Source organism: Helianthus annuus, chromosome 3 (assembly GCF_002127325.2).
Source record: "Helianthus annuus cultivar XRQ/B chromosome 3, HanXRQr2.0-SUNRISE, whole genome shotgun sequence".
Classification (NCBI taxonomy): Eukaryota; Viridiplantae; Streptophyta; class Magnoliopsida; order Asterales; family Asteraceae; genus Helianthus; species Helianthus annuus.
In genome coordinates, this window is record NC_035435.2 from 43,745,973 (window position 1) to 43,770,775 (window position 24,803).

General features: G+C 39.8%; 1 protein-coding gene across 1 annotated transcript; it reads right to left on the bottom strand.

Annotated features, from left to right (window-relative positions):
- Positions 1–8,394: 8,394 nt before the first annotated feature.
- On the bottom strand, positions 8,395–12,750 carry LOC110928867 (uncharacterized membrane protein At1g16860). Its single transcript, XM_022171916.2, has 5 exons — positions 12,617–12,750; positions 10,403–11,354; positions 9,230–9,385; positions 8,922–9,133; positions 8,395–8,801 (listed from the first exon to the last, which is right to left on the bottom strand). Exons 2-5 carry the CDS (start codon positions 11,276–11,278, stop codon positions 8,609–8,611), a joined length of 1,437 nt encoding a protein of 478 aa, XP_022027608.1. The 5' UTR covers positions 11,279–11,354; positions 12,617–12,750; the 3' UTR covers positions 8,395–8,608.
- Between the last annotated feature and the right edge of the window lie 12,053 nt (positions 12,751–24,803).

Here is a 24,803-nt window from a genome sequence, read left to right on the forward strand (position 1 = left end):
CTTCACCTCAGCATCCACTTTCACTTCTGCATCATCTATTTTAGCTTCACCATCATCGACTGGAGTAATCTCTGCCATGAATGCTTGAGTGACATCCCCATCATTTTCTAAGTGAATGCTCCAATCATATGAACCCTCTCTTGCAGTAGAGATCAACGCCTTTGAGCTAGAGTTGTTTGATGCATTCCTGTTGTTTGAACTCTGGCTCGAATTATCTTGCTTTTGTTTCTGACATTCCCTAGCAAAGTGCCCATAACTTTGACAATTAAAGCACCTCACTTTGGTCTTTTCGAAACCAACACTCCTTCCCACAAACTTTCTTCCTGTTCTGTTCATGAACCTTTTCACACGCCTAGAAATCATGGCCATTTGCCATTGCAAATCCATCTCTTCAAGATCATCAGGGTCAATCTGATCATAGTCTTCATCTAAAGTAGCAGGATCAGAAATCTTTCCCTGAATATAGTTTTCATAGGAAGCAACAAACGAAGCAAGCAGAGCCAGATGCTCTTCAGCAGACTTCACACTCATTGGCATTGACTTAGCAGTAGTACTCTGCTTAGAAGCTGATGTTTTCTTAACTCCTGATGATCCTCCCGAAGCAGCAACAAAACACACATCACCATCCTGATTCACCAAAACCTGCTCATTCTCACATGATAAAAACGCAGTAGCAGAGTCGCTAGAAGCGTTGTGAGATGAAGAAGATGTAAGCCCATTGTAAACAGCCGAATCTTGAACCTGATCATATCCAGTATCTTTCTTCTTCATGCTGAGCTCATAAGCTCTCAACTTTCCTACTACCTCTTCAAGCTCTTTTGTTTCATAATCTGCTTCACCCTTGATCATTAAAGTGTAGATATCCCACTTAGTAGGCAAAGCATCTAGCAGCTTGTCATTCTTCTCTACGTCAGAATAGCAATCGATCTCATAATTGTCCATTTCTGACATCAGATGGTAGTAACGAGTAATGACGTCTTCAAGTGACTCATGCTTATGTACTTGAAAACAGCAAACTGCTTCTTCAGTAGATCAATCTTGTTCTTCTTGACATCAGCATTACCAGCGTATCTTTTCTCCAAAGCATCCCACATATCCTTTGAGTTAGTGTACTTCTTGAAGGTATGTTTGATGCTGTCGGGTAACGACATTTTGATTGCAGCCAAGGCTCTCTTTTCAGCCTCATACATCTTTTTATCATTATCTTGCATGTTCACATATTCAGTTCTACGTGGTCTGCCCTCAAAGTCATGTGTAGGATTCACGTACCCATCTTCGATGCATATCCACATGCGCGTATCCTGATATTCAATGAAGGACTGAAAACGATCCTTCCATGTCAGATAATTTTCCACCTTCATCATCTTAGGTGGTTTGTTGGTAGTACCAACCTCATGCTCCATCTTCAACAACTCGTTCAAAGTAGACATGTTTGACATTTTAACGTTAATAGACTGAGAAAACCGTACAAAATTTGTCCGAAAACAGTGGTTACCAAATTACACCGTTAGAATCGTCTCGAAAAGACGAATCCAATGATATATAATGTCAAAAACTGAATTCGAGATTTTTTTTTTTTTTGTCCTAAAAATCACACGAGTTCAACGGTGCAAACGGTTCTGTCCAACGAGCTACGGATCAATTTTTATTTTCAAAACACTGAAAATTTTCCGGCGCTTGCCAATGGAAATTCCACCCCTTAACTCCTCTACTAATTTCGCTAGTTCTAACTTAATTTCGCTGGTTCTCAGTTAATTTTGCTGGCCAAACTGTTAAATATGCTGGTCTAGTTCGCTGAGATGTTCAAGTTCGCTGATCAGTTAATTTCGCTGGTCAAGTCAAATTTGCTGGTAAATTCGCTATAACGACGACTGGTAAAGTCGCCGAAAACCGTAATAATTTCGCTGTGAAAACTATACGGTTACCAAAGTCGCCTTTGGATTTAACTTCGCCGATCACCGAGGTACTTAGTGACAAAATCGCCGGAGAATTAATTTTGCTGGTCAGTCAGCGAAATTGATCAAAATCGCCAGTTAAATCTGGAAACTTGATCTGTTCGAAAATTTTGAAGATTTTTCTGATTTTCTAACAACTTCCTGCACAATCAAAGCAGCAAATCAGCAAAAAATTTCGAAAATTTTTCAAGAACAGATTGAATAAACTTAAGAACACGAAGAACAGTCTTCGAATCTTCAAGCCTTTTCAGCCAAAATCCTTCAAACAGTCAATCAGAAACTATCCTGAAAACCTGCAAATCAGCAAACAAACAAACCAAAAGATCAAACAGCCAAAAAAATTTCGAAAATCTGTATCAAACCAAGAAAAATTTCGAAAATTTATAAACCCTAATTTTCAGGTTTATCAAAAATTCCGAAATCACTCCCTGTTTCTGCAGCAAACAATTCTGAACCGAGCAACCAAGAGCCTAACGCTCTGATACCAATTGTAAGTCCCCTTGATGTTATGGATCGTCACAGAATCGTCTTTCCAATCAAGAGTGCGGAATCCTCTTGATCAGAATTAGCAGAAAACGTGTAGGAAACAGAAACAGCAAATCACTTTCAAACCGGGTTTTATTGATTATCTATCAAGACTGATTACAATCAATCAAACCCTAACCACAAACCCTAATTTCGTCCAAGCAAGCACTCTCACGAAATTATGTCTCTCAAACTCTGTTTTGGCTGATTAACCTAAACCCTAATGTCTAACCTTGTTTATATAACACAAGGTTCACAACTGGGCTAGGTTAAAGACTCCTGGGCTGCGAATTGGACAGGCCCAATTCGCCTCCCATCACCCAATCCTTTGGGTTTAGTTAGCCCAAACATTACAACTAACTAATACAAAGCTAAACCCGCTAACTGTTTATCGTTTAACTAATTACAAGATATCCAAAGACCAAATCTAAGCTGTTGTCACAAACATGCACCAACAAATCAGCACTGCCATGTAAAATTTAACCGTGCCATGGCCAACAGACACTGCCATGTAAAATGCACACTGTCCTGGTCTTCCGATGATCACGTCATAGCTTGAGGGGATGTTGATAACCACAAAGGTTAATGGTTGGGTTCTTTCTTTTAAACCTTCGCTGAAACAAACATTAAGGGTCAGCTGCTCTAAGTGCTTGAGGGGTATGTCAGCGATACCTTTTATAGAGGTTCCAGAAGGTTGAAGCCTTGAACGTTCTTCATTACTCAAATGGTTGAAGAATTTTTCGAACATGATCTCAGTGGCTGCCCCAGTATCTATGTATGCCTTACATGTTTGCAGCGTTCCCACGGTAGCTTCTACCACAAGAGGGCTAGAAAGAGGGTCTTTCTCCGTAGGGGGGAAGCAGACACACTGAAGCTCCCAAGCTTCCAACCGCTGTCTTTTATGAGGAACCCTTCCATCGAGATTCACCATATTGACTTCCTTACCCTTTCCTTCAGCCATTTTGTCCCGGACTCCCTTTACCAAATGAGCGAGTTCTCCGGACTTAACAGCCTCTTCTATTCTTTTCTTGAGTTGGAAGCAATCATTGGTGTGGTGACCTTTTTCTTCGTGGAACTCACAGTATTGGGTGGAGTTCTCGTTTTTCCTGCTTTTGGGGAGAGGCCTAGGAGGACGAAAGTTCTGTTTAACTTCTTCTGTTGCAAGGATTTCTTGAGGGGTCTTTGTGAGTGGTGTGAAACTTATGCCTTTTTCCCTGCTTGAAGGGTTCCGGCCCTCAGACCTTCGAGGGTCTGAACCCTTTGGCCGCCTGTCATAGGAGTTGAAGTTCCCCCTTTTTCTAGCTGGGCTATTGCTTCGCCAGCCGGATCCTCTTTTCCTTTGTTCTTTAATGTCTACAGCCTCCTCTCCCCGGATGTGAGCTTCGGCCCTTTTAAGAGCCTCTTCCAGGGTCTTGGGCAGGGATTTGTTGAAATCTCTTGTGAGATATTTAGAGGTGATGGCATTCATGAAACCAGCCACTCTCATTTTTTCGTCTGCCCCTAGAGACTTTCCTTTTTGTATCGTTCAATGAACGCACGAAGACTTTCATCATCACGTTGTTTTATCTGTAAGATCACTGTTGCGTCTTTGACATATCGCCTTTGTTGGGAGAAATTGGCCAGAAAACCCTTGCTTAGGTCGTCAAAGCTTCGAATGGTTTGAGCAGGTAGGTCGTTGAACCAGATTCTGGCGGATCCAACAAGAGTTTGCATGAACATCAGGCAACATTCAGCGTTTGACCATTTCTCTATCCGGGCTGCACCAGTGAAGATCTGAAGATGGTCCTCAGGATCTTCAGTCCCATCGTACGTTCTGATGTGGGACGGCATCTTAATCTTTGATTGGAAATCATAGTCGGCTATCTGCCTTGAAAAGCATGAAAGGTTACTTGGCTTGTAAGGTTTAGCCAAGTCTTCTTCAGCCCTTGCATCCACATTATTGCCATTGCCGTAATTCCCCTGAGTGGCTAGCACCTGATTAATGAAGCGTTGCCACGGGAAGTTGGCCATCATCTGGGTCATCATATTGGGCATGAGGTTGAAGCCTTGAAGGCTTCCTGGACCAACCGAGCAGTTTATTCCAAGAGGGGTGTTCATAACAGCGCTTCGTGCTAAAGGGAGCACGGACAGAGCTTGCTCCCACGTGCTTGTTACAGATGCTGGATAGCTTGTTACTGGGGACTGTAGGAGCTGGTCAAGTGTTAGCTCATGTCCCAAAGGAGCACCACTAGTAATCGGTTGGGAAGAGAAGATAGGATGCACTGTAGGATTTGTCATAGTGGATAGATAAGGGTGAGGGTTTGAAGGATTACTGGGACCAGCCTCACTTCTTATAGTAAAAGGAGGTAGAGGTGGTCCGGGAGACAGTGTTGGTTCAGGTTCGTCATAGTCTAAACGAATCCTCACTCCTTTTTCTCTTTCTTTACTCACATGCTGGTTGAGAAGTGACCTTAATTCAAGGAAATTGTTTGCAACCCCCTCGGGGGCAAGTTCAACACGTGTTGGGGTGTCAGAGACACCGATATTGGGAGATGAGACCCCGGATCTGGACGGAGTTGGTGTGTTGAAGGTGAGTAACTCGGGTGTGCTCCCCGGAGTTGAGAAAGATGTTGGTATAGCCACGTGAGCTTGGCTACTACCCGGAGTAGAAGTGTTTGGAATCTGATTTACTTCTCCCGGAGATCCGCTTTCAGACATGGTGATTTTAAGTGAAGAGAGCTACACTACTAGGTCTTTTTTTAGAAGAAATAGCGGCGTAGCCCCACGGTGGGCGCCAACTTGTTGATGCAACAAATACAAGACCAACGGTAGTAGATGGGTTGGTTAGGCAAAAAGGTTGAAGGGTTCAACCTTGCCTAACGCAGGTCGTGGGGTCCCCCCACGTTTGCAAGACGTGGAAGGAGGTTTACTAGTTTATTGTTGTCATTTGCTGAAGATCCTTCTCTGAAATGTACTCAGATTTGGAAGTGGTAGCAAATGGAATGTGTGTGGTGGATGTGAAAAGGAGTGACTTGTATGTAAGCAAGTACTCCACATGAATGGCCAGAGATTAGAGAATCAGAGCTGGCAGGAGATGTTTTCTGAAGTAAATGAAGTGTCAATTTATAAGAGAAGACATCTCCCGAAGTAGAATTTATTAGACTAGTAACCTTGCTTGCAGTTGAGGGTTTCCCCTTTCGGGGGTTAAAGGCTTTTGACCCCTGGATAATAGCGTACATTGTGCAGACCTGCTTTGCTTTTGCGGCTATGGGTTGGTGAAGCGATCTCCGGATGTGACTGGCCACTGTTTCCGCCTCGCTTTTCCCATCTCACAGCTTTTCAACCATTGAACCGTTTAACCATTTGAGCATTACATATTTAGTCATTTTATTTAGTCTTGGGCTACCCCGTTATCAGTGATATCATGATATTTGAGAAAAAAGTCGAAACAAGATTTCATCAAAATCTGATGAAAACGACACTTTTGTTTGTAAAATTAGATAAAGGGAAGATATATTATGCTTTTCAAAAAAATTATCAACCACTAAAAATAACGACAAATCAACGTTGTCGCAAGTATGCTATAATTTGAGCACAGAACAAAGAAAAAAGCAATCAATGTCCAAAATCAAAATCATGTTATTAATGTTGTCTTGGTCTCTCTCTCTCTCTATATATATATATACATATACACACATCCCTATTATATATATAGGGGTTTGTTAACCTACAATTTATGTTAACGTACGATGCGTACGAGATTGAGTTACAACATGCGGCTTTTTACTCATAACATGCATGTTTTTTTATAGCATGCGATTTTTTTTCATTTTCAACATGCGGTTTTTTTTTTTTTTGGTTTTTTCAATTTGCATGTTTTAAAACTTTACAACATGGGGGATTTTTTTTTTTTTTTTTTTGAAATTTATAACGTGCGGACTTCAAATCTCGTACGATAAGACATATTGTACATTACACTTTCACTATATATACATATTTTTTCTATCTTTTTATTAGAATGGCTTTTGCATGTGTTTATATAAAAATTATGTGAAAACGTGTTTTTACATGTAAAATTTGTGATTCCCTGCATTTTTGTGTTTCCCTAATAACCTCACCCAATATATAATAACCCAACATATAACAACTAGTAGGGGTCAGTTAACGTACAATATTCCTTAATGTACATTGGGCACGAGATGAAATTACGCATGTTATAAACACATAAAACCCTAATCACACATGTTGAAAAAACATAAATCACGCATGTCACGCAAACATAAACTCAGAACACATGATTCTCCGACATCATAAACTCGGAATCTTCATTTAGACTTCACAAATTCGGAATCTTCATTCTTTCACAAACTCGGAATATTCATTCTTTCAACATATGTAATTATGTTTTCAACATGCGTAACTCGGAATCTTCATTTAGACTTCACGTACTCGGAATCTTCATTCTTTCACAAACTCGGAATCTTCATTCTTTCAACATGCGTAATTATGTTTTTAACATACGTAATTTCATCTTGTGCCCAATATACGTTAAGGGATATTGTATTTTACACATTTACACAACTAGTAAGACTTGTAATTGGTATGAAGTTATGTGAGAATGGAATGAATTATTATTATGTATTTGGTAGGCAAGAAAAATGAAGGAATAAAATTAGTGGTGAGTGGTGGTGGTAGTGATTGTGGATGGTTATAGGTGACGGTGGTGGGTGGTGGCGGAGGCGGAGGCGGCAATGGGTGGTGGTCACAGCGGCGAGTGGCGAGTGGCGGTGGAAGCGGCGACGACGGGAGGTGGTGACGGGGTGGTGGTGACGGCCGTCAGTGGTAGTTGGTGGCGGCGGTGGTGGCGGTGGTTTTGGCGTCGACAGTGGTGGTGGGTGGTGGCAGCGGCGGTTGGTGGTGACGGTGGGTGGCACGTTGGTGGGTGGTGTCGGCGGCAATGGTGGCTGTCGGGGTGGTGGCGGAGGCGGTGACGGGTTGCGGGTGGAGGCGGCGATGGCGTCGGTGGTGGGTGGTGGCGAAGGTGGTGGATTGTGGTGTTGTTGATGAGTGGTGCAAGAGATGATGGAATGAAAAAAAAACATCGGGGTGGATATAATGATTTTGATGGAATGAGATGCCTTATAAAATTGGTGATTCCATTTCATTGACCAACCAAACACCATTTTCTTCATTCCCTCGTAATTCATAATGATCCATTCTATTCTGCATTTCATTCCTGCATACCAAACACTAGTGTATTAATTGATGATTATCCGTATTCAAATACACTATAGTGTTTATTAATTTACATATAATGGTCAAATCATTAAGGAACTATAGTGTATTCTTTAGTGAATATCATCAATAAATAAACTATAGATCCTAATGATATTAACATACGCTGTATTCAACTCAGTGTAACAAATCGTTCGGTTCTAGTTTAAACTCACTCATATCTACAAAATTACGATTTTGATACAAAATAAATAATCAAATATGACCTATTATTTATTATTCCATCAAATCTTTCGAAATAATAAATTACCATAAACCCAATAAAAAATGATGGTGAACTACAGAACTAGGTAGGTTCGATACAAAATAAATAATCAAATAGGACCTATTATTTAATATCTCATCAAATCTTTCAGCATTATAAATTGCTATAAACCCAATGAAAAAAAATTAAATGATGGTAAACTAGGTAGGTTCTAAACATGATGATAACAAATGCTTATGGAAAGCATAACATTTAATTTTATGGTAGATTTTCAATCATATTTTATCATTTCTTCTTTCGTAAGCATCATAATAAATATCAAATTGGTAGAATAAAGTAAAAATCCATATCAACTAAAAGACTGAAAGTGATATGCCAACTAATTACACTCATCACAAATACCATAAAAAACTTAATTTCCTCACATATTTCTCAAGAGAAAATAAAAAAATTAAATTAAAAAAAAAGCAGGAAAATTGTAACCTTTCTCAAGTATGCAGTCCTTAACAAAAGCTCAATTATCACAATTCACACAACACCATTAACAAAACAATCCCAAACAAGATCATGGGATGCAACATAACATAACAAAACCAACTATACACCTATCATATTTTGGTCAAACTTTGACCTACCAAGTAGCAAAACCCTACACGGGAATGACATCGGGATTTGACGAGTCATCGCATCTCAAAACGATGCCATCTAGGCTTGTGGGAAGCATACATGTAGCCCATTGACATCCAGTTGGAATCGGCTCGGGTGGAGGAACAATCATCAACACATTATCATTTCTTTGAACAACTCCCATCACACTCACACTGCTTCCCTCTTTAATATACCTACGTTTTCATTTACAGCCAAACATAAGCATCAAGGATAGAAATTTGTTTAAGTAGATCGGTCTTGCGGTTACTTGTTCAACAAGAAACGACAAACAAAGCATATATATAAAAAAATACCCTTCTTTGAGTCGCATCATACGATCATCACTAGATAGGTTCTTCTCAGCGAGCCATCTTATAAACTGTGGGGAAGCATCTTTGTTGGATTGGTTGATATCAATAACAACGGATTCCTCAACGTATGGAGTCACACGGGCCCCATAACCAGTCTTAACTAACGCCCTCAATCCCGATTGGAAATCAGATATATAGAAATCGACAACATGCCTCTGCAAGTATGTACAGAAACCACACAATCAAGAATCTCTTACAAATATCAGTTAAAACTAGTTTAAAAAAAGTAAATATTTAATTATCAAATTCACCTCCACGGAACGAAGACCCCATGTGAAACGTTGATGTGAGGGATTAGCAGCTTTTGAATCCCAGCCGCGATATTCATATAACCTCGTGGATGTGTAAACACATCTGGGAACCCTTTGGAACGATGACTCCAATGGTACATTTCCGCAAGTAACAACCTTTAAAGAAATCAAGATTTTCTTGATCAGCAGAAGCAGCTTTATAACGGTGTAGAGATGTTACTCAACAATAAAAAAACATAAATTTTCCAAATAAAATAAGATAATGTCACTGAATTAGGGGACCTGATTTCCATTATAGTGTTATAAAAAATATTTAGATCATTAAACAAATAAATAAATAAATAAATAAATAAGGTCCCCCTTGCCAGAACCTATCTATATCTATATCTATATCAATTCGGATACAATACAAAAAGCATAACTGGGCCAGAAAAATAACTGATTAAAGATTAAACATTAATATTTCTGTGACGGAGTCGCGACGCGACAACTGTAATGGTTATGAATAAATATAAGAAAAGAAAGGTTGAAACTAAAAAGCATATAAAAGCCATAAATAAATAAAAGGAAGGACATTTATTCCAATTAATAACTTTTTTATTGAGTGAACTTTTATCAAGTTAAAGACACATTTTACCACTTTTTAATATCCCATAAAAAGCCCTAAAATCGTACAAGAGTGAATTCTCCTATAAAATCCTAACCACCCAAAATGTAACAAAAATGTGACCATTTTACTCTCATGTAACTTATATATATATATATATATATATATATATATATATATATATATATATATATATATATATATATATATATATATATATATTTTAATTTCAAATATATATTTCATTCCAATCATTAGGACAAATTACATAAGGCAGGTAAATAAAATTTTAAAAATCACAAGAAATTTTTATGAATTAAGGCAAACCAAATTATGGTGTAAATCTACAGGTCTTCATATTTCTTAACATGAAATGTAAGCTAACTTGCTAATATTAAATTCAATGCAAAAGAAATTGAAATTTTAATAAGATATCTTCAAATTATATCGTATTTGTTTCAAATTCATATATATTTTTAGTAGTTTTCAAGACGAACTAAAAAACTGTCAAACAATTGAGTATATATAGATGTATGCATAAACGTGTGTGTATTTGTGTAACATACCCCGGAAACCTTGACAAATTGGCCGTCTTTTGCTGTTCTAAGCTCAACGTCCGGATACTCAGATATGAACTTAACGACAGCTTTTCTACCCCGAAACATATTCCAAGCGAAAGGCAGGCTCACGATAGCAAAAAGAACACCGACAACAATGAGAAGAATCGGATTACCAACGGCTGCAAGTATAAAAACTGCAGAAATAAATCCCATCACAAACAGCAAAACTATGGACCAAAAAACTAGCTTCGGGAAGCTGCTGAAGAACGAATATGAACCCTCTTGGCTCAAATGAGTAACCGCTTGGTTCTTAACCATTGAAGAGGTTCGTGATTTGATGAACGCCGAAGAGTCTAACGGACCCGATGACTTTCGTGGTGCGCCCGAGGAGTTAAGTGGTCCAGACAAAATCGGCCCGGATGTTATAAGACCCGTGGCAGGGAGAACAGGGAGAGGTCCGGAATTTTGGCGGGAAGAGGAAGTCAACCCTTGACCTTGAGATGCGTATGACTTCCGTATCGGTTCTCCGTGTTTGTTTAACGGGCCGGAAGTGCTCTTTTTCATTGAAGATGAGCCGGTAACACTGCTTGATAACGAACTCATTCGGTTCATGGAATGGGAATGGGAATGTGATGATAGTTGGCCCGAATGACTTGTATTGCCACTACTCATTGACCCGGTTCTTAACGGGCCACTCGTTAGCTGTCCTGATTTTCTCGGCCCGTCAAACATCTTTCCTAGTTCGCCGGACTTCTTTATGTCACCGCCAGTGTAAGGCACTGCGGCGGAGAACATTGTTGGCGCCTTTTCTTTTGGTGGCTCCGGCCGCCCTGATACGTACAACCCATTGTTTAACTGATGAGACGTGATCCGAGAACTCATTTGCGAAGATCTTAACGCGAGACTTGAAATTGTAGTACGAAAAGGACCGGTTACTAATTTCTATGAATGCTCCAACCTACACAAATAGTATTGCATCATAAGCATTATTAATCATTCCAAGAATCATTTAACCTAAACATTTCATTTTTTTAACTAACCATGTGAGATCATTAGTAAACATTTTAGTTTTGGGCTAAAAATCTATAACTTTTTATTCTAAAGGGGCCGATGCATGATGCGCGCGCATCATGTATGCGAGGCGTTCTTTATTTAAAAAAGAATACTAAAACATTATTTATAGATAATATATTAATTGTTAACTTTAAAACACTAAAATATAAGATATTCTCTTTATCTCTGGTCAGATTTGTTCAATCGACGGCCTACCTTGTTCAAATACTCAAACCCACATTTTAAAACCAAACCGTTGTTAACTTTTATAAAATAACATATTAAATTGTTAACTTTTAAACACTAAAATATTATATATCTCATTATCTCTAGTCAGATTTGTTCAATAGACGACCTACTTTGTTCAAATAGTCAAACCCACACGTTTTAAAAATTAACTTTTACACATAATATAATATATTAAATTTTTAACTTTTCAACAATAATAAAATATATAATATTCTCGTTATCTCTAGTCAGATTTGTTCACTCGACCACCTACGTTGTTCAAACACTCAAACCCGAGCATTTCAAAACCAAACTAAGGGGGTAGGGGCGCCCATCACTCACCACACACTCATCACTCACAACATCCAATCAAGTTTCGCCACGTCATCGAGCTTTATTCCATCACTAGTGGTGGATTTTAGTGGAAATGCCCATCACTCACCACACAAACATTTACCATTGAAAAACAAACATCACGGGGGCGCCCCGTCCCCCCTAAGCTATCTAATTTTGCATATCAAACACAAATCAAGATCCAGTTTCACCATAACATCAACTACTACAAAATCAGTAAAAAATAATAATAATTAAAAAAAAAAAAAAAAACCCTCAAAAATTCAGATGCAATCAGTAACATTTCACGGATCCAAAATGAATAATAATATTTATCCCTAAATCCCAATGTGAAGCAAAATACAGCATTAGCAGATAAAATGTGAACCAAATTAACCTTTAAAATCAATCTTATTTTGCAATTGAACATCAAAGTATCGGAAAGAAAAGAGAAAAAGAATGGATTTAGCAAAGTAAAAGATGAATGTACATTGAAATTAGAAGCCCTAATGAAGTGTAAGCAATTGAAAAGAGTAAAGAGTAAGAATCAAACATGTAAACAACAGTGAGTGAGTGAGTGAGTGAGATGATAGCATGTTGACATACCTGGAGTGAAACATGGTAGAGAGAGAAAGAAAGAAGAGAGAGAGTAAAATGAGGGGTTTGTTTGTTTGTTTGCAAATTGCAATTGAAGGGCAACCAACAGGAAACTGCACTCTGCTAGTGTGTATATATATGGGTCTAAACTTATCAATAACAAATGGCTTTCTCATATAAATATATTAATTAATTACTAAATGACTTGTCATAAAATCTGTATAAAAATATGAATAAAAACTAACGTATTTAAAGTTATATACATAGATACTTTTATGCATTGCAAAATTTGTATTCTCCCTGTTTAATTATAAGGGAGACACCTTACTACCACACAAGTCCTTTAAGAGCGTATAAAATAGTATATATTAATAATATAGAGAGAATTCACATCTTATTCTTATTCTTTATCTTGATCTATAACTAAAAATCATCATTCCTGTAATTTATCTATCATTTGGTATAATTATATGGAATGAGTAACTAGTAAATATACCAATTTTATGTAGTTTTCCATGTAATTTTATGGATAAGGTTAAGTTTAAGGATGAGTTGTAAGTTGTATGAGTCTTTTAGGTTAAAACCTAATTTTTTTTTCGTTAAAATTAAAGGATTAATAATTTTAACAATTAGGGCGTGATGCTCCCAGAGTAGAATCTACATCTCTATATCATTTAGCTAAATATTGCTTTTCTCTAAATTTAACTTTAATTTTTATTTAGGGTTATTGGATTTTGTCACTCTTAACTATTAGGTATTGCCTGCTGTCACTCCCAACTATCACTTCTGCTCCCACCACTCCTAACTTAACACTTTGTGTGTTTTGTCACTCAGGTTGAGTGGTTTCTGGCTCCCCTTTTGTCTTTTACGAGCCGATGCACCTTTAGCCATTAGTAATTCACAAAATGTTAGTCTAATATCACCAATAACACTAGTCAAACACTAAGAAATGTTAACCTGCGGGGTGACACAACACACAGAGTGTTAAATTGAGAATGGTGGGAGTCAAAGTGATAGTTGGGGGTGGCAACGACCAATACCCAATAGTTGATAGTGATAAAATCCAATAATCCTTTTATTTACCTACCACATATAATTCTGACGTTCTCCATCTCTAGGGGTACAAACAAGTCGAGCAAAGCCCAAACTAGGCTTGAGTTTGATTAACTTATGAATGCTCGAGCTTGACTCAATTCGAGCTTTGTTTCTAAAGCTCAGGCTTAGCTCGTGGATAGTTTCTCAAACTCGACCTTGGCTGGAGCTCGGCTCGTATATTAATTATTAATTAGTTTATATTTTATAATTATTGTTTTTCATTTATATAGAACATAATATATATCTATAGTTATTTTATCATGATTTTCAAAATAATAATTATTACTATATAGATATAGTTAGTGTGTTAAATAAAAATTATATAAATAATAGGTTCGTATAGGTTTGCGACAAACTCAAGCTTCGTAAATGAAGCTCGGGTTCTAGCTAACTAACTAAACAAGTTTATTTTTAAACTCAAGCTCGAACTTGTTAAATTCGGCTCGTTTCAAACCTTTTTCAAGTTCATCTTGAGTTGCTTGACTTGTTTACACCACTATCCATCTTTTTCTATATTTTATTAATAAACACTTCTTTTATTATATTTTATATATCCTATAAATAATGGATTTTTATATTCAGAAATCAACATTTATAAAGCTCTAGATTTTAAAAATAAATATGAAGATGGAGACTTTGATGAAGATGTAAAATGAAAGAAATCTTTAAAATTAAAAAAAAAATAAAGATAGATATACAAATGTGAATGCCCTAGACAGAAAAAAGAAAAAAAAATAGCTAGTCAAATTAATGATGATGTAATCTAGAGGATGCAAACAAGTCTTACTATTTACGTCTTTAGATTATGCAAACAAGTTTTACTATTTACATCTTTAATTATGCAACCAGTCTTGTCACATACATCTTTTGATGGATCTTTTTATTTTTAATTTTTATATATTTTATTGATATAAGAATTTAAGTTTTTTAACTTATAATATATAAAGGGTATTAATAAAGTTACACTCTAAAATATTATTTTCACACTCTTTATACGAGTCGTATAGTGTATACGATCCATATAGAATAATCTAACATGGCAAACATTGGGTCGTATAATGCTATATAGCTCGTATAAAAGGAGAAAATATTGGGTCGTATAACATTCTATATTGGTCGTATAGCATTATATGGGTCATATAACATTTTATACGGGTCGTATAATACTATACACATCGTATAAATGGAGACAAAAAAAACATTCTCTGACAATTTTCTTGTACAGCATTCTCCTATACAACCCGTATAAGTCTATACGGGTCGTATAAATGTAGTGTGTGAAATTAAGATTTTGGGGTGTGAGAATAACGAGAGCCTATGTGAAATATAATATGTTATATCAATTTCTAGTTTACCAACTATAAATTAGCAACTTACTTGTGTTTAGGGGTGTTATTGTGACAACCCGAGATTTCAAGTTCTTTCCTATACGCATCACTTGTGTCACAATTCTGTTTTACAATTTGTTTTACGTGGTGTCGTGTGTAGTTTATTTAATGATTAAAGTAGTCTGATGCTTGGTTGTTAAATGTGTGATGATTAATGTTTAATGTGTAATGGAAACCCAAGTCGACGAAGATTAGGTCTTCGTCACAACGAACCTTCGACGAAGGTTGATTCTTCGTCACACTCACAATGTGGTGAAGAATCATTCTTCGCCATGTGATACTTCGCCGAACAGGGACTTCGGCCCAGGTTAGTTCGTGGCCCCAAATGGGCCGGACTACTATTTTAATTGTATAATCCCTCATAACGTAACTGTAAACACAAGAATTGGCAAAACCCTAGCTCTCCTTCTCTCTCAAACAAACCGACGGCAGCTTTGGTTCTTCTCGAAGGATCGTCTTGATTCCTACCTTGTTTTCTCGGTTAGTATGTCCTTATCGTCATTCGACTGTGATTCTCTTATTGCACATGGTTGTGTGGTTACGTACTAATGTGTTAGGGTAATAGAATTTATTGTTGAACGATTGATAATATTATGAGATGTCATAACACTCGGGTAATGGTTGGGGTTCGATGGGTCGTGGACTCATGGGTCGGTATGAATGGTTGATGTTGTTAAAGATGTGCATAATATGTATTTGTGAATGTCTGTGTATATTTGTGAATGTGTTGATGATGAGTAACCTGATGATATGAGCATGATAATTGATCCATCTGATTCATGATCATACGCGAATGATTCGGTAATGATTAGGGTTTATTAGTGTGTCACAAAACTATGAGTCAAATGAAACTGCCATGGTTAGGGTTGTGAGAAATCATCACTAACTATGGATGTGCAGCAGTGAAGGAATCCCCACAAAGAGTCCAGGACGACGAAGAATGATCCTTCGTCGGCTGGCCTTCGACGAACCCCAATGAACCTTCGTCGCCTTCACTCTGACGAAGAATGAGTCTTCGCCAGAGGATTCTTCGCCGTGCTCAACCCCGACGAAGGATAGTCCTTCGTCAGGGGATTCTTCGCCAAGGGAGCATTCCACGAAGATTAAATCCTTCGTGGAGATGTTGTAACTGTGTAAACCAACATAACAGTTTATGATGCATTTGATTATGGATGTTTGGTACTTATGAAAGCTATGGTTGTATGTTAATAAGAATGAGAAATCTGGTGTGACTTGTGTGAATGGCAAACCCACCTGTTATGTGTGTTATGTGACATGCACATAGGATGTGGACTTGTATGAGAATTGGATATGTGCTACATGTTGCGTAGCGATCTTTGTGATGAATGCAATCTGTGATGAATATGTGACTTGATTGATTAAGAAACTGACTTGATTGGTAACCACGGTAGGGTTTGGTTGATTAACTGGAACGGGTAACTTGATAAACCGAGCAAATCTAAGGTGAGTTCACTCCTCTTGAGCATGCGTCCCGGTGGGTGGGACAATCAATGGGTATTCCTGAGAGGAATAAGTCTTTTGGGTAAAAACTGGAATGTTAGATAATACACTCATTTCCTATCACCTTAAGTCCCATCTTCTACTGAATAGTTACCTTAGAGGTAACGGGGTATTAGTTGATAGCGCTATGTACCTGAGAGGACGGGCGTGAACTAATGACCTTAATGATGACCAATGCTTAGATAGGGGGCATTGGGGATTGGCAAAATAATCTGGAAGCCATCTTGTACGGTACTCCAGTTATTATCAACAATATTAACAATGAACTTAACTAAACACTTGGCAATTAACGTTTTCGTAAAACTATGAACTCACCAGCGTTGTCTGATACACTTGTTGCATGTTCGTAGGTCGTTAGGTACTATGGACAAGGGACTTGCTATCTAGGATTGCTGGAGTGGTCGTGGGTCAACTGCTTGGATACGCTTGAAGGGCTTACTGTTTTTACATACATTTGGTTTTGAAGCACTTAAACAATGAATTTCTATTTGCTTCTGCTGAACCTGTTAAAAACTTGTGTGATGACTTGAAATGTTTGATTTAATAAATGGGAGTTTATTTTAATAATTTGTGAATAGTTCAATGTGATTGGTGGCTAGATCCTGGTACGTCACACGCCTAGCGGGGTTTCCGTATGTGGTATTTTGGGGGTGTGACAGTTTGGTATCAGAGCCACTAGTTATAGTGAACTAGGTTTTAAAATGTTTTTATAAAACCAGACTATAACCGAACAGTTCAGAAAATCGACCATGACACTCAGCTCCAGATAGCAAGGTTCGTCTCTCGTTTACTTATTGCACAGTATATCTAGTGTACACATATGCATGATATTGCATGTGAATTGCACACTTAGCACTACAGCATGAGTTCCTGTGTCACTTGCATACGTTATGTGTTTGATAGTACGACGCTCCTCTAAACCTTCATGATCTATGTTGTGGTGTTTTGTCTTGCTACTCGAATTTGAGGAACCTTTTAGCACTAGTTGGGAGGAGCTGAGATAAACATGCAAATTGCATTATTATTATGGGTGCACACATAATAAAAATTTGGGGTGCATGTGAGTCCCGGTGAGGCTTAACGAGTATGAAAAGGGTTCCGCTCTGTTGTCTGATGTAAACTTAGTAGTCTGTAGAAGTCATCATTGATGTTTAACTCCTACTCAATTCCGACCCTTAACCTTCTCCACTCTTTTTGTATAGAGTCATGAGCGGACGAAATGGTGGACGTGGTGGAGGCCGCGGCAGTGGACGTGGCAACATTGCTATGACTCAGGCCGAATTAACCAACCTGATCAACACTCGTATGGCTGAAGCCCTAGCGGCTCAGCAGGCTGGTACGATATGTGCCAAATACTCTTTATTCTTGTGTCGCGTACTCAACTCTTACCCGTATGTTGTATTTTCTTTCGTCCTTAGGTCAACAAGTGAATCGGAATCAAAACAACCCGCCTGTTTGCACATTTAAAACGTTCATGGATTGTAAGCCACGGACATTCAGTGGGACTGAAGGAGCTGTGGGGCTACTTCCCTGGTTTGAGAAAGCCGAGTCAGTCTTCGCTATGTGTAACTGTCCCGTGGGGGATCGGGTGAAGTATACTACAGGCACATTGGAGGATGGTGCCTTAACTTGGTGGAATGCCCAAGTGCAGATGCTGGGCATCGAAATGGCGAATGCAACTACTTGGGATGATTTCAAGGAGTTGATGCGGGAGGAGTACTTTCCTCGTGACGAGATTCAGAAACTCGAGAACGAGTACTATAATTTGAAGATGGCAGGGTCTGAGATCGAAGCGTACACGAAACGGTCACATGAGCTCGCGAACATGTGTCCTAACTTATCACGACCACCCCACCGTAGGATTGAGTTGTACATCAATGGCTTAGCACCACAGGTCAAGGGTTTGGTCACTGCGGCGAATCTTGACAACTTGCCTCGAATCATTCGTCTAGCTCACAAGATTACTGATCAGGAGGTGGAGCGTGGCTCGCTACCACCACGTGTTTCTGCAACTGCTGCCACTACTGCTACAGCTACTACTCCTGCTAGTGACAGTAAACGCAAATGGAATGATATGGACAAGATGTCCAACTCGAATCAGCCGCAGAAGAAGCCAGACAACAGTATCAACCGCAGTTTTAGTCAGTCATCTTCTGTGAATCAGAATCATAGTAACAATTCGAATCAGGGCTCTTACGCAGGGAAGCAACCTAAGTGTAAGAAGTGCAACTTTCATCATCGTGGGCCGTGCACCTGAGTCTGTCACAGGTGCAACAAGGTGGGCCATATGGCTAGAGATTGCAGGGCCCCACTCCCAAGACAACAACAGCAGCAACCCCCACAGCAACAGCAGCCACAACAATAGGAGAGGCAGCAGCCTCTGCAGAATCAGGGAAATCGTAAGGGGTGTTTTCAGTGTGGAGACGAGGGTCACTTTAGACGGGATTGCCCTCAACTGAATCAGAATACTGGTAATAGCAATAACAACACTGGGAACAACAACAACGGAAACAATGGTGGGAATGGTGCACGTGGAAGAGTGATTACCATTGGTGCTGGGGAAGCTAGGAATGATGGCAACGTTGTGACTGGTATGTTTTCCATGAACAATCTATTTGCTTCTGTTTTATTCGACTCTGGTGCCGATTGGAGTTATGTGTCTTTGGGGTTCAGTCGTCAGTTAGGGTTGACTCCTACACCTCTTGTAAACAAGCACGTAGTAAAATTAGCTGATGGTAAATCGATTGAAGCTTCACATGTTCTTTTTGGGTGTAAAATCGATCTTATGGGTCAAGTGTTCGATGTTGACCTACTTCCCGTTACTCTTGGAAGCTTTGATGTAGTCGTTGGTATGGACTGGTTGTCTAAACATCAAGCGGAAATTCTCTGTAAAGAGAAAATCGTGTGTATCCCTCTCCCCAGTGGGGAATCCCTGTCGGTTCAAGGTCATCGTAGCGGTGCAATGGTTGGCATCATCTCAGCCATGAAAGCCCAGAAGTGTCTACAAAAGGGCTACCCTGCTATTTTAGCACTTGTTACTGATACTCAGCCTGAAGAAAGGAAAATCGAAGACTTGCCTATTGTTCGTGATTTTTTTGACATTTTTCCTGAAGAACTTCTTGGTTTACCTCCACGCCGTCAGGTAAAATTTCAGATTGACCTTACACCAGGAGCAGCCCCGATTGCCCGTGCTCCTTATCGTCTTGCACCAGGAGAGTTGCAAGAGCTGTCAAATCAACTCCAAGAACTGTTAGATAGAGGTTTTATCCGACCCAGTTCTTCGCCTTGGGGAGCTCCAGTTCTGTTCGTGAAGAAGAAAGACGGGTCCTTTTGTATGTGTATAGATTACCGTGAACTCAACAAGGTGACCTTCAAGAACCGTTATCCTTTACCACGTATCGACGATCTGTTTGACCAGTTGCAAGGGTCAAGTTTCTACTCGAAGATCGATTTAAGATCGGGCTATCATCAGATGAGAGTCCGAGAGGAGGATGTCCCTAAGACAGCTTTTCGAACGCGGTATGGCCATTATGAGTTTCTGGTTATGCCATTTGGGTTGACAAACGCACCAGCGGTTTTCATGGACCTCATGAACCGTGTGTGCAAACCGTATCTCGACGATTTCGTCATTGTGTTTATCGATGACATCTTAATTTACTCTAAGAGCAAGGAGGACCACGAGCGACACTTGCGTCTTATCTTGGAGCTCCTGAGGAAGGAGCAACTCTACGCTAAATTCTCTAAGTGTGATTTCTGGATTCGAGAAGTACACTTCCTTGGTCACATTGTTAATGAAATGGGGATACACGTGGATCCTGCTAAGATTGATGCCATCAGAAATTGGGCGGCACCGAAGAATCCTTCGGAGGTGCGACAATTTCTCGGTCTCGCTAGGTACTATCGCAGGTTTATTAAAGACTTCTCGAAGATCGCTCAACCTCTTACCTCGTTGACACAGAAAGGCATGGTATATTCTTGGGGAACGAAGCAGGAAGATGCTTTCCAGCTCTTGAAACAAAAACTCTGCAGTGCACCAATCTTGTCATTACCTGAGGGTACCGAGGATTTTGTGGTGTATTGTGATGCTTCTATTCTGGGTCTCGGTTGTGTGCTAATGCAACGCGAGAAGGTGATAGCGTACGCTTCTCGGCAGTTAAAGGTTCATGAGAAGAATTACACGACTCACGACTTAGAGTTAGGGGCCGTGGTCTTTGCATTAAAAATCTGGAGGAATTACGTGTACGGTACTAAATGCACTATTTATACCGACCACAAGAGCCTTCAGCATATCTTTGATCAGAAGGAATTGAATATGCGATAGCGTCGCTGGGTAGAACTCTTAAACGATTACGACTGTGCAATCAAGTATCACCTAGGTAAAGCTAACGTTGTAGCTGATGCCCTTAGTCGAAAGGAAACAATACCCAAGCGTGTACGAGCCTTACAGCTCACTATTCACTCAAATCTTCCTGATCAGACCCGTTCGGCTCAGACTGAAGCGTTGAAGGAAGAAAACATGGAAGTTGAATATTTGCGGGGCATGGAAAAACGACTCGTGGAGAGATTAGACGACATTTATTATTTTATGGAACGGATATGGGTTCCTTTGTATGGCAATCTTAGAGAGCTCGTGATGGACGAAGCGCACAAGTCTCGATACTCTGTTCACCCAGGTTCGGATAAGATGCATCAGGACCTCAAAGTCTTATATTGGTGGCCGAAGATGAAAGCTCATATCGCGGCGTATGTGAGTAATTATTTGACTTGTGCGAAAGTCAAGGTAGAGTATCAGAAACCCTCAGGCCTGCTCCAGCAACCAGAAATACCCTTGTGGAAATGGGAGCAAATTGCTATGGATTTCGTCACTCGTTTGCCAAGAACTCAAAACGGAAACGATACCATCTGGGTGATCATTGACCGTCTCACAAAGTCAGCGCACTTTCTAGCAATCAAGGAAATGGATAAGTTCTCACAACTTGCTGCTATCTATCTAAAGGAAGTGGTTTCTAGGCACGGGGTGCCAACCTCTATTATCTCTGATCGTGACCCGCGTTTCATATCGGATTTGTGGCAATCAATGCATAAATCATTCGTCTCACGTCTTGACATGATTACTGCTTATCACCCGCAGACGGATGGTCAAAGCGAACGAACCATCCAGACACTTGAAGACATGTTGCGAGCATGTGTGATCGATTTTGGTAAGGGGTGGGAGAAACACTTGTCGTTGATAGAGTTCTCCTACAACAACAGCTACCATACCAGCACCCAGGCAGCTCCGTTTGAAGCATTGTACGGGTGAAAATGTCGTTCTCCCATTTGTTGGGCTGAGGTGGGTGACAGACAGATCACAGGACCGGAACTTGTACTTGAAACTTCAGAGAAGATTGTCCAGATCAGAAACCGTATGGTGGCAGCGCGCAACCGTCAGAAAAGCTACGCTGACAAGCGTAGGAAACCCTTGGAGTTCGCTGTAGGCGATCGTGTTATGTTGAAAGTCTCACCCTTGTGGCGCGCTTTGGGAAGCGCGACAAGCTTGATCCATGTTATGTTGGGCCATTCAAAATTCTGGAGCGAATCGGTAAAGTGGCCTACAAGCTCGAGTTACCTGCTGAGTTGGGTAACGTTCATGATGTCTTTCATGTTTCGCAACTGGAGAAGTGTTTGCCCGATGAAACACTCGTGGTACCACTTCAAGAACTGAAAATCGACGACAAATTGCAATTTGTCGAAGAACCCATCGAAATTATGGATCGGGAAGTCAAGGTCCGAAAACATAGTCGAATTCCAATCGTAAGAGTTCGTTGGAACTCAAGACGTGGACCGGAGTTCACGTGGGAATGCGAGGATCAGATGAAGCTCAAGTATCTACAACTACTCCCAACTGACCAATCTAGTTCTGATGCAACTCGTGAATTTCGGGGCGAAATTCCCTTTCAAATTGGGGATGACGTGGCACCTGCGGAAAATGTCACACCCCCAAAATCCACCCGCGGAGTAACACCGCTTAGAGGCGTGACATGACCAGGATCAAGCCACCAATCATATTGAACATTTCAAGTATTAAATAAAATTCAACCCATCAATATAAAAGGTGGTCAAAACCAACCATAGTTAAAGTATAGCGGAAGCATAATTGTGAAAAACCCAAACATAAGTAATAAGTTCATAAAGTGTAAATGTTTAACATGGAACTCAACAGTCCATGTTCCCACAACGATCGCGCCTCCCGTGCAAGCTCCTTGAATACCTAACGTCCTGCAAGGAATGTAACAGAGAGTCAACAACAAAGTTGAGCGAGTTCACAGTTGATTAATCAGTTAATGTATTCGTTCAGGTATCGTAAATTCGTTTCATAAACATGCAGGATCTACTAGGCCAATAGTATGTTTGGTTAGTGGGGGCTTCCCATGTTGTATGTACTAGACTAGTTGTAACCATAATTGTTCTTCTTAACCCGAGAACAGGAGTACGTACGAGGTTTACGTATGTTTTACGTAAGTGCCCTTCTTAACCCGAGGACAGTGGTACGCGTGAGATTTACGTAGGTTTTACGTAAGTGCCCTTCTTAACCCGAGGATAGTAGTATGTATGAGTTTACGTAGGTTTTACGTAAGTGCCCTTCACAACCTGAGGACAGTGGTACGTACAAGTTTACGTAGGTTTTACGTAAGTGCCGTTCGCTATCCGAGGACGATGGTATGTAGTCTAGTAATAGTGAAAGTACGAGTAATTGTTCAATCCCATTCCCTACCCACCGGGGAATCCCATGCCTTGGAAGAGTGTGAACTCACCTTGGTTTGCTCGGCAGATAAACAAAATGGTCACTTGAGTTATATATGGTCAACCACGTCCTAACATGGTTACCATACCAAGTCAGGTCTACGCTTAAGTATTGCACATAAGCTAACAGGTTACGAACACGTATTGATCATGGCAAACACGTAGAGCACGTTAACAGTCAAAATCACACATGATACCCACATTGTGCGACTCGGATGATTGGGCTCTTGAACTTATACGAGCCCAATCATCTTGTGCGATCCAAAAATGGAGCCCAAAGTCAACCGGCCCAACCTATTGTGCGATCAGCATAGCTTGTGCGATCCACAATGGGTTGTGCGATCTGATCCAAACCCGGCCCAAAATAATAATACAATCCAAAGACTTGTGCGGCCCAAACATTTAGCAGTTAACAAATCTTGTGCGGTCCGGATGGACTTGTGCGATCCGGACGACTTGTGCGACCGGGTTTTTGGGCTTTAAGGCCCAACTGTATAAAGAGTCCAAGTGGTTTGTGTGTGGCCCAAGCCTTGTGCGATCGGCACTGTCTTGTGCGATCCACAAGGTCTTGTGCGATCATGCATAAACTGATTATACACGGTGCTTAGTGTGATAGTACGTTGCTTGTGCGATTGTCTTGTGCGATTAGATCAGATCTTGTGCGACCGACAAGCTTGTGCGATTGGTTAACTAATTCCCGTAATTCATGCAATCAGTTACATTGTTTCCATTATCCGATTTAGTCAACAATCAATCGGTTACTCTATTTCCATAATTACGATTTATCAATCAACACAAATTAATAGTTTCTATCCACCCAATAATCGATCAAAACATGGTTTTATCAATTTATTCATATGAACCCTAACTAAAATCATCACATCAACCATGCATAATAGTTTAATAGATTCAAGGTCTCGATTACTAACATGCATCCTAACTAGCGATATCCGAATACACTTTCATGGTAGCCGATTTACACACATTCAGTTCTAGATCATCATCATACAAATCCGACTCCTATGAACACTTTCAAACGTACATGAGAGCCGATTCAAGAACATCAAACATTAACAGTTTACATCACTACCAATCATATATCACCCCTATATCATCATGTAAAGTATATATATATTACAACATCATGCAACATTAAAACACTAACCGGTTATAGATGAGAACAAGGATTGATCCGAACACAAAAGCTTCGGTGGAGAAGGGTATGCTGCCGTCGGCTTCGCGAGGAGAGAAGGAAAAGAATAGGGTTTGTGTGTGTGTTGTGTTTTGTTACAAATGAGAAGCAACCCCACACATGAGTGCTTGTATGCGTATAAAAGGGAGTGGGCCGAACCCTTAATTGGCTGCCCATTGGTTTCGGATACAAGGAGTGCAAGATTGGGCCGAGGGAT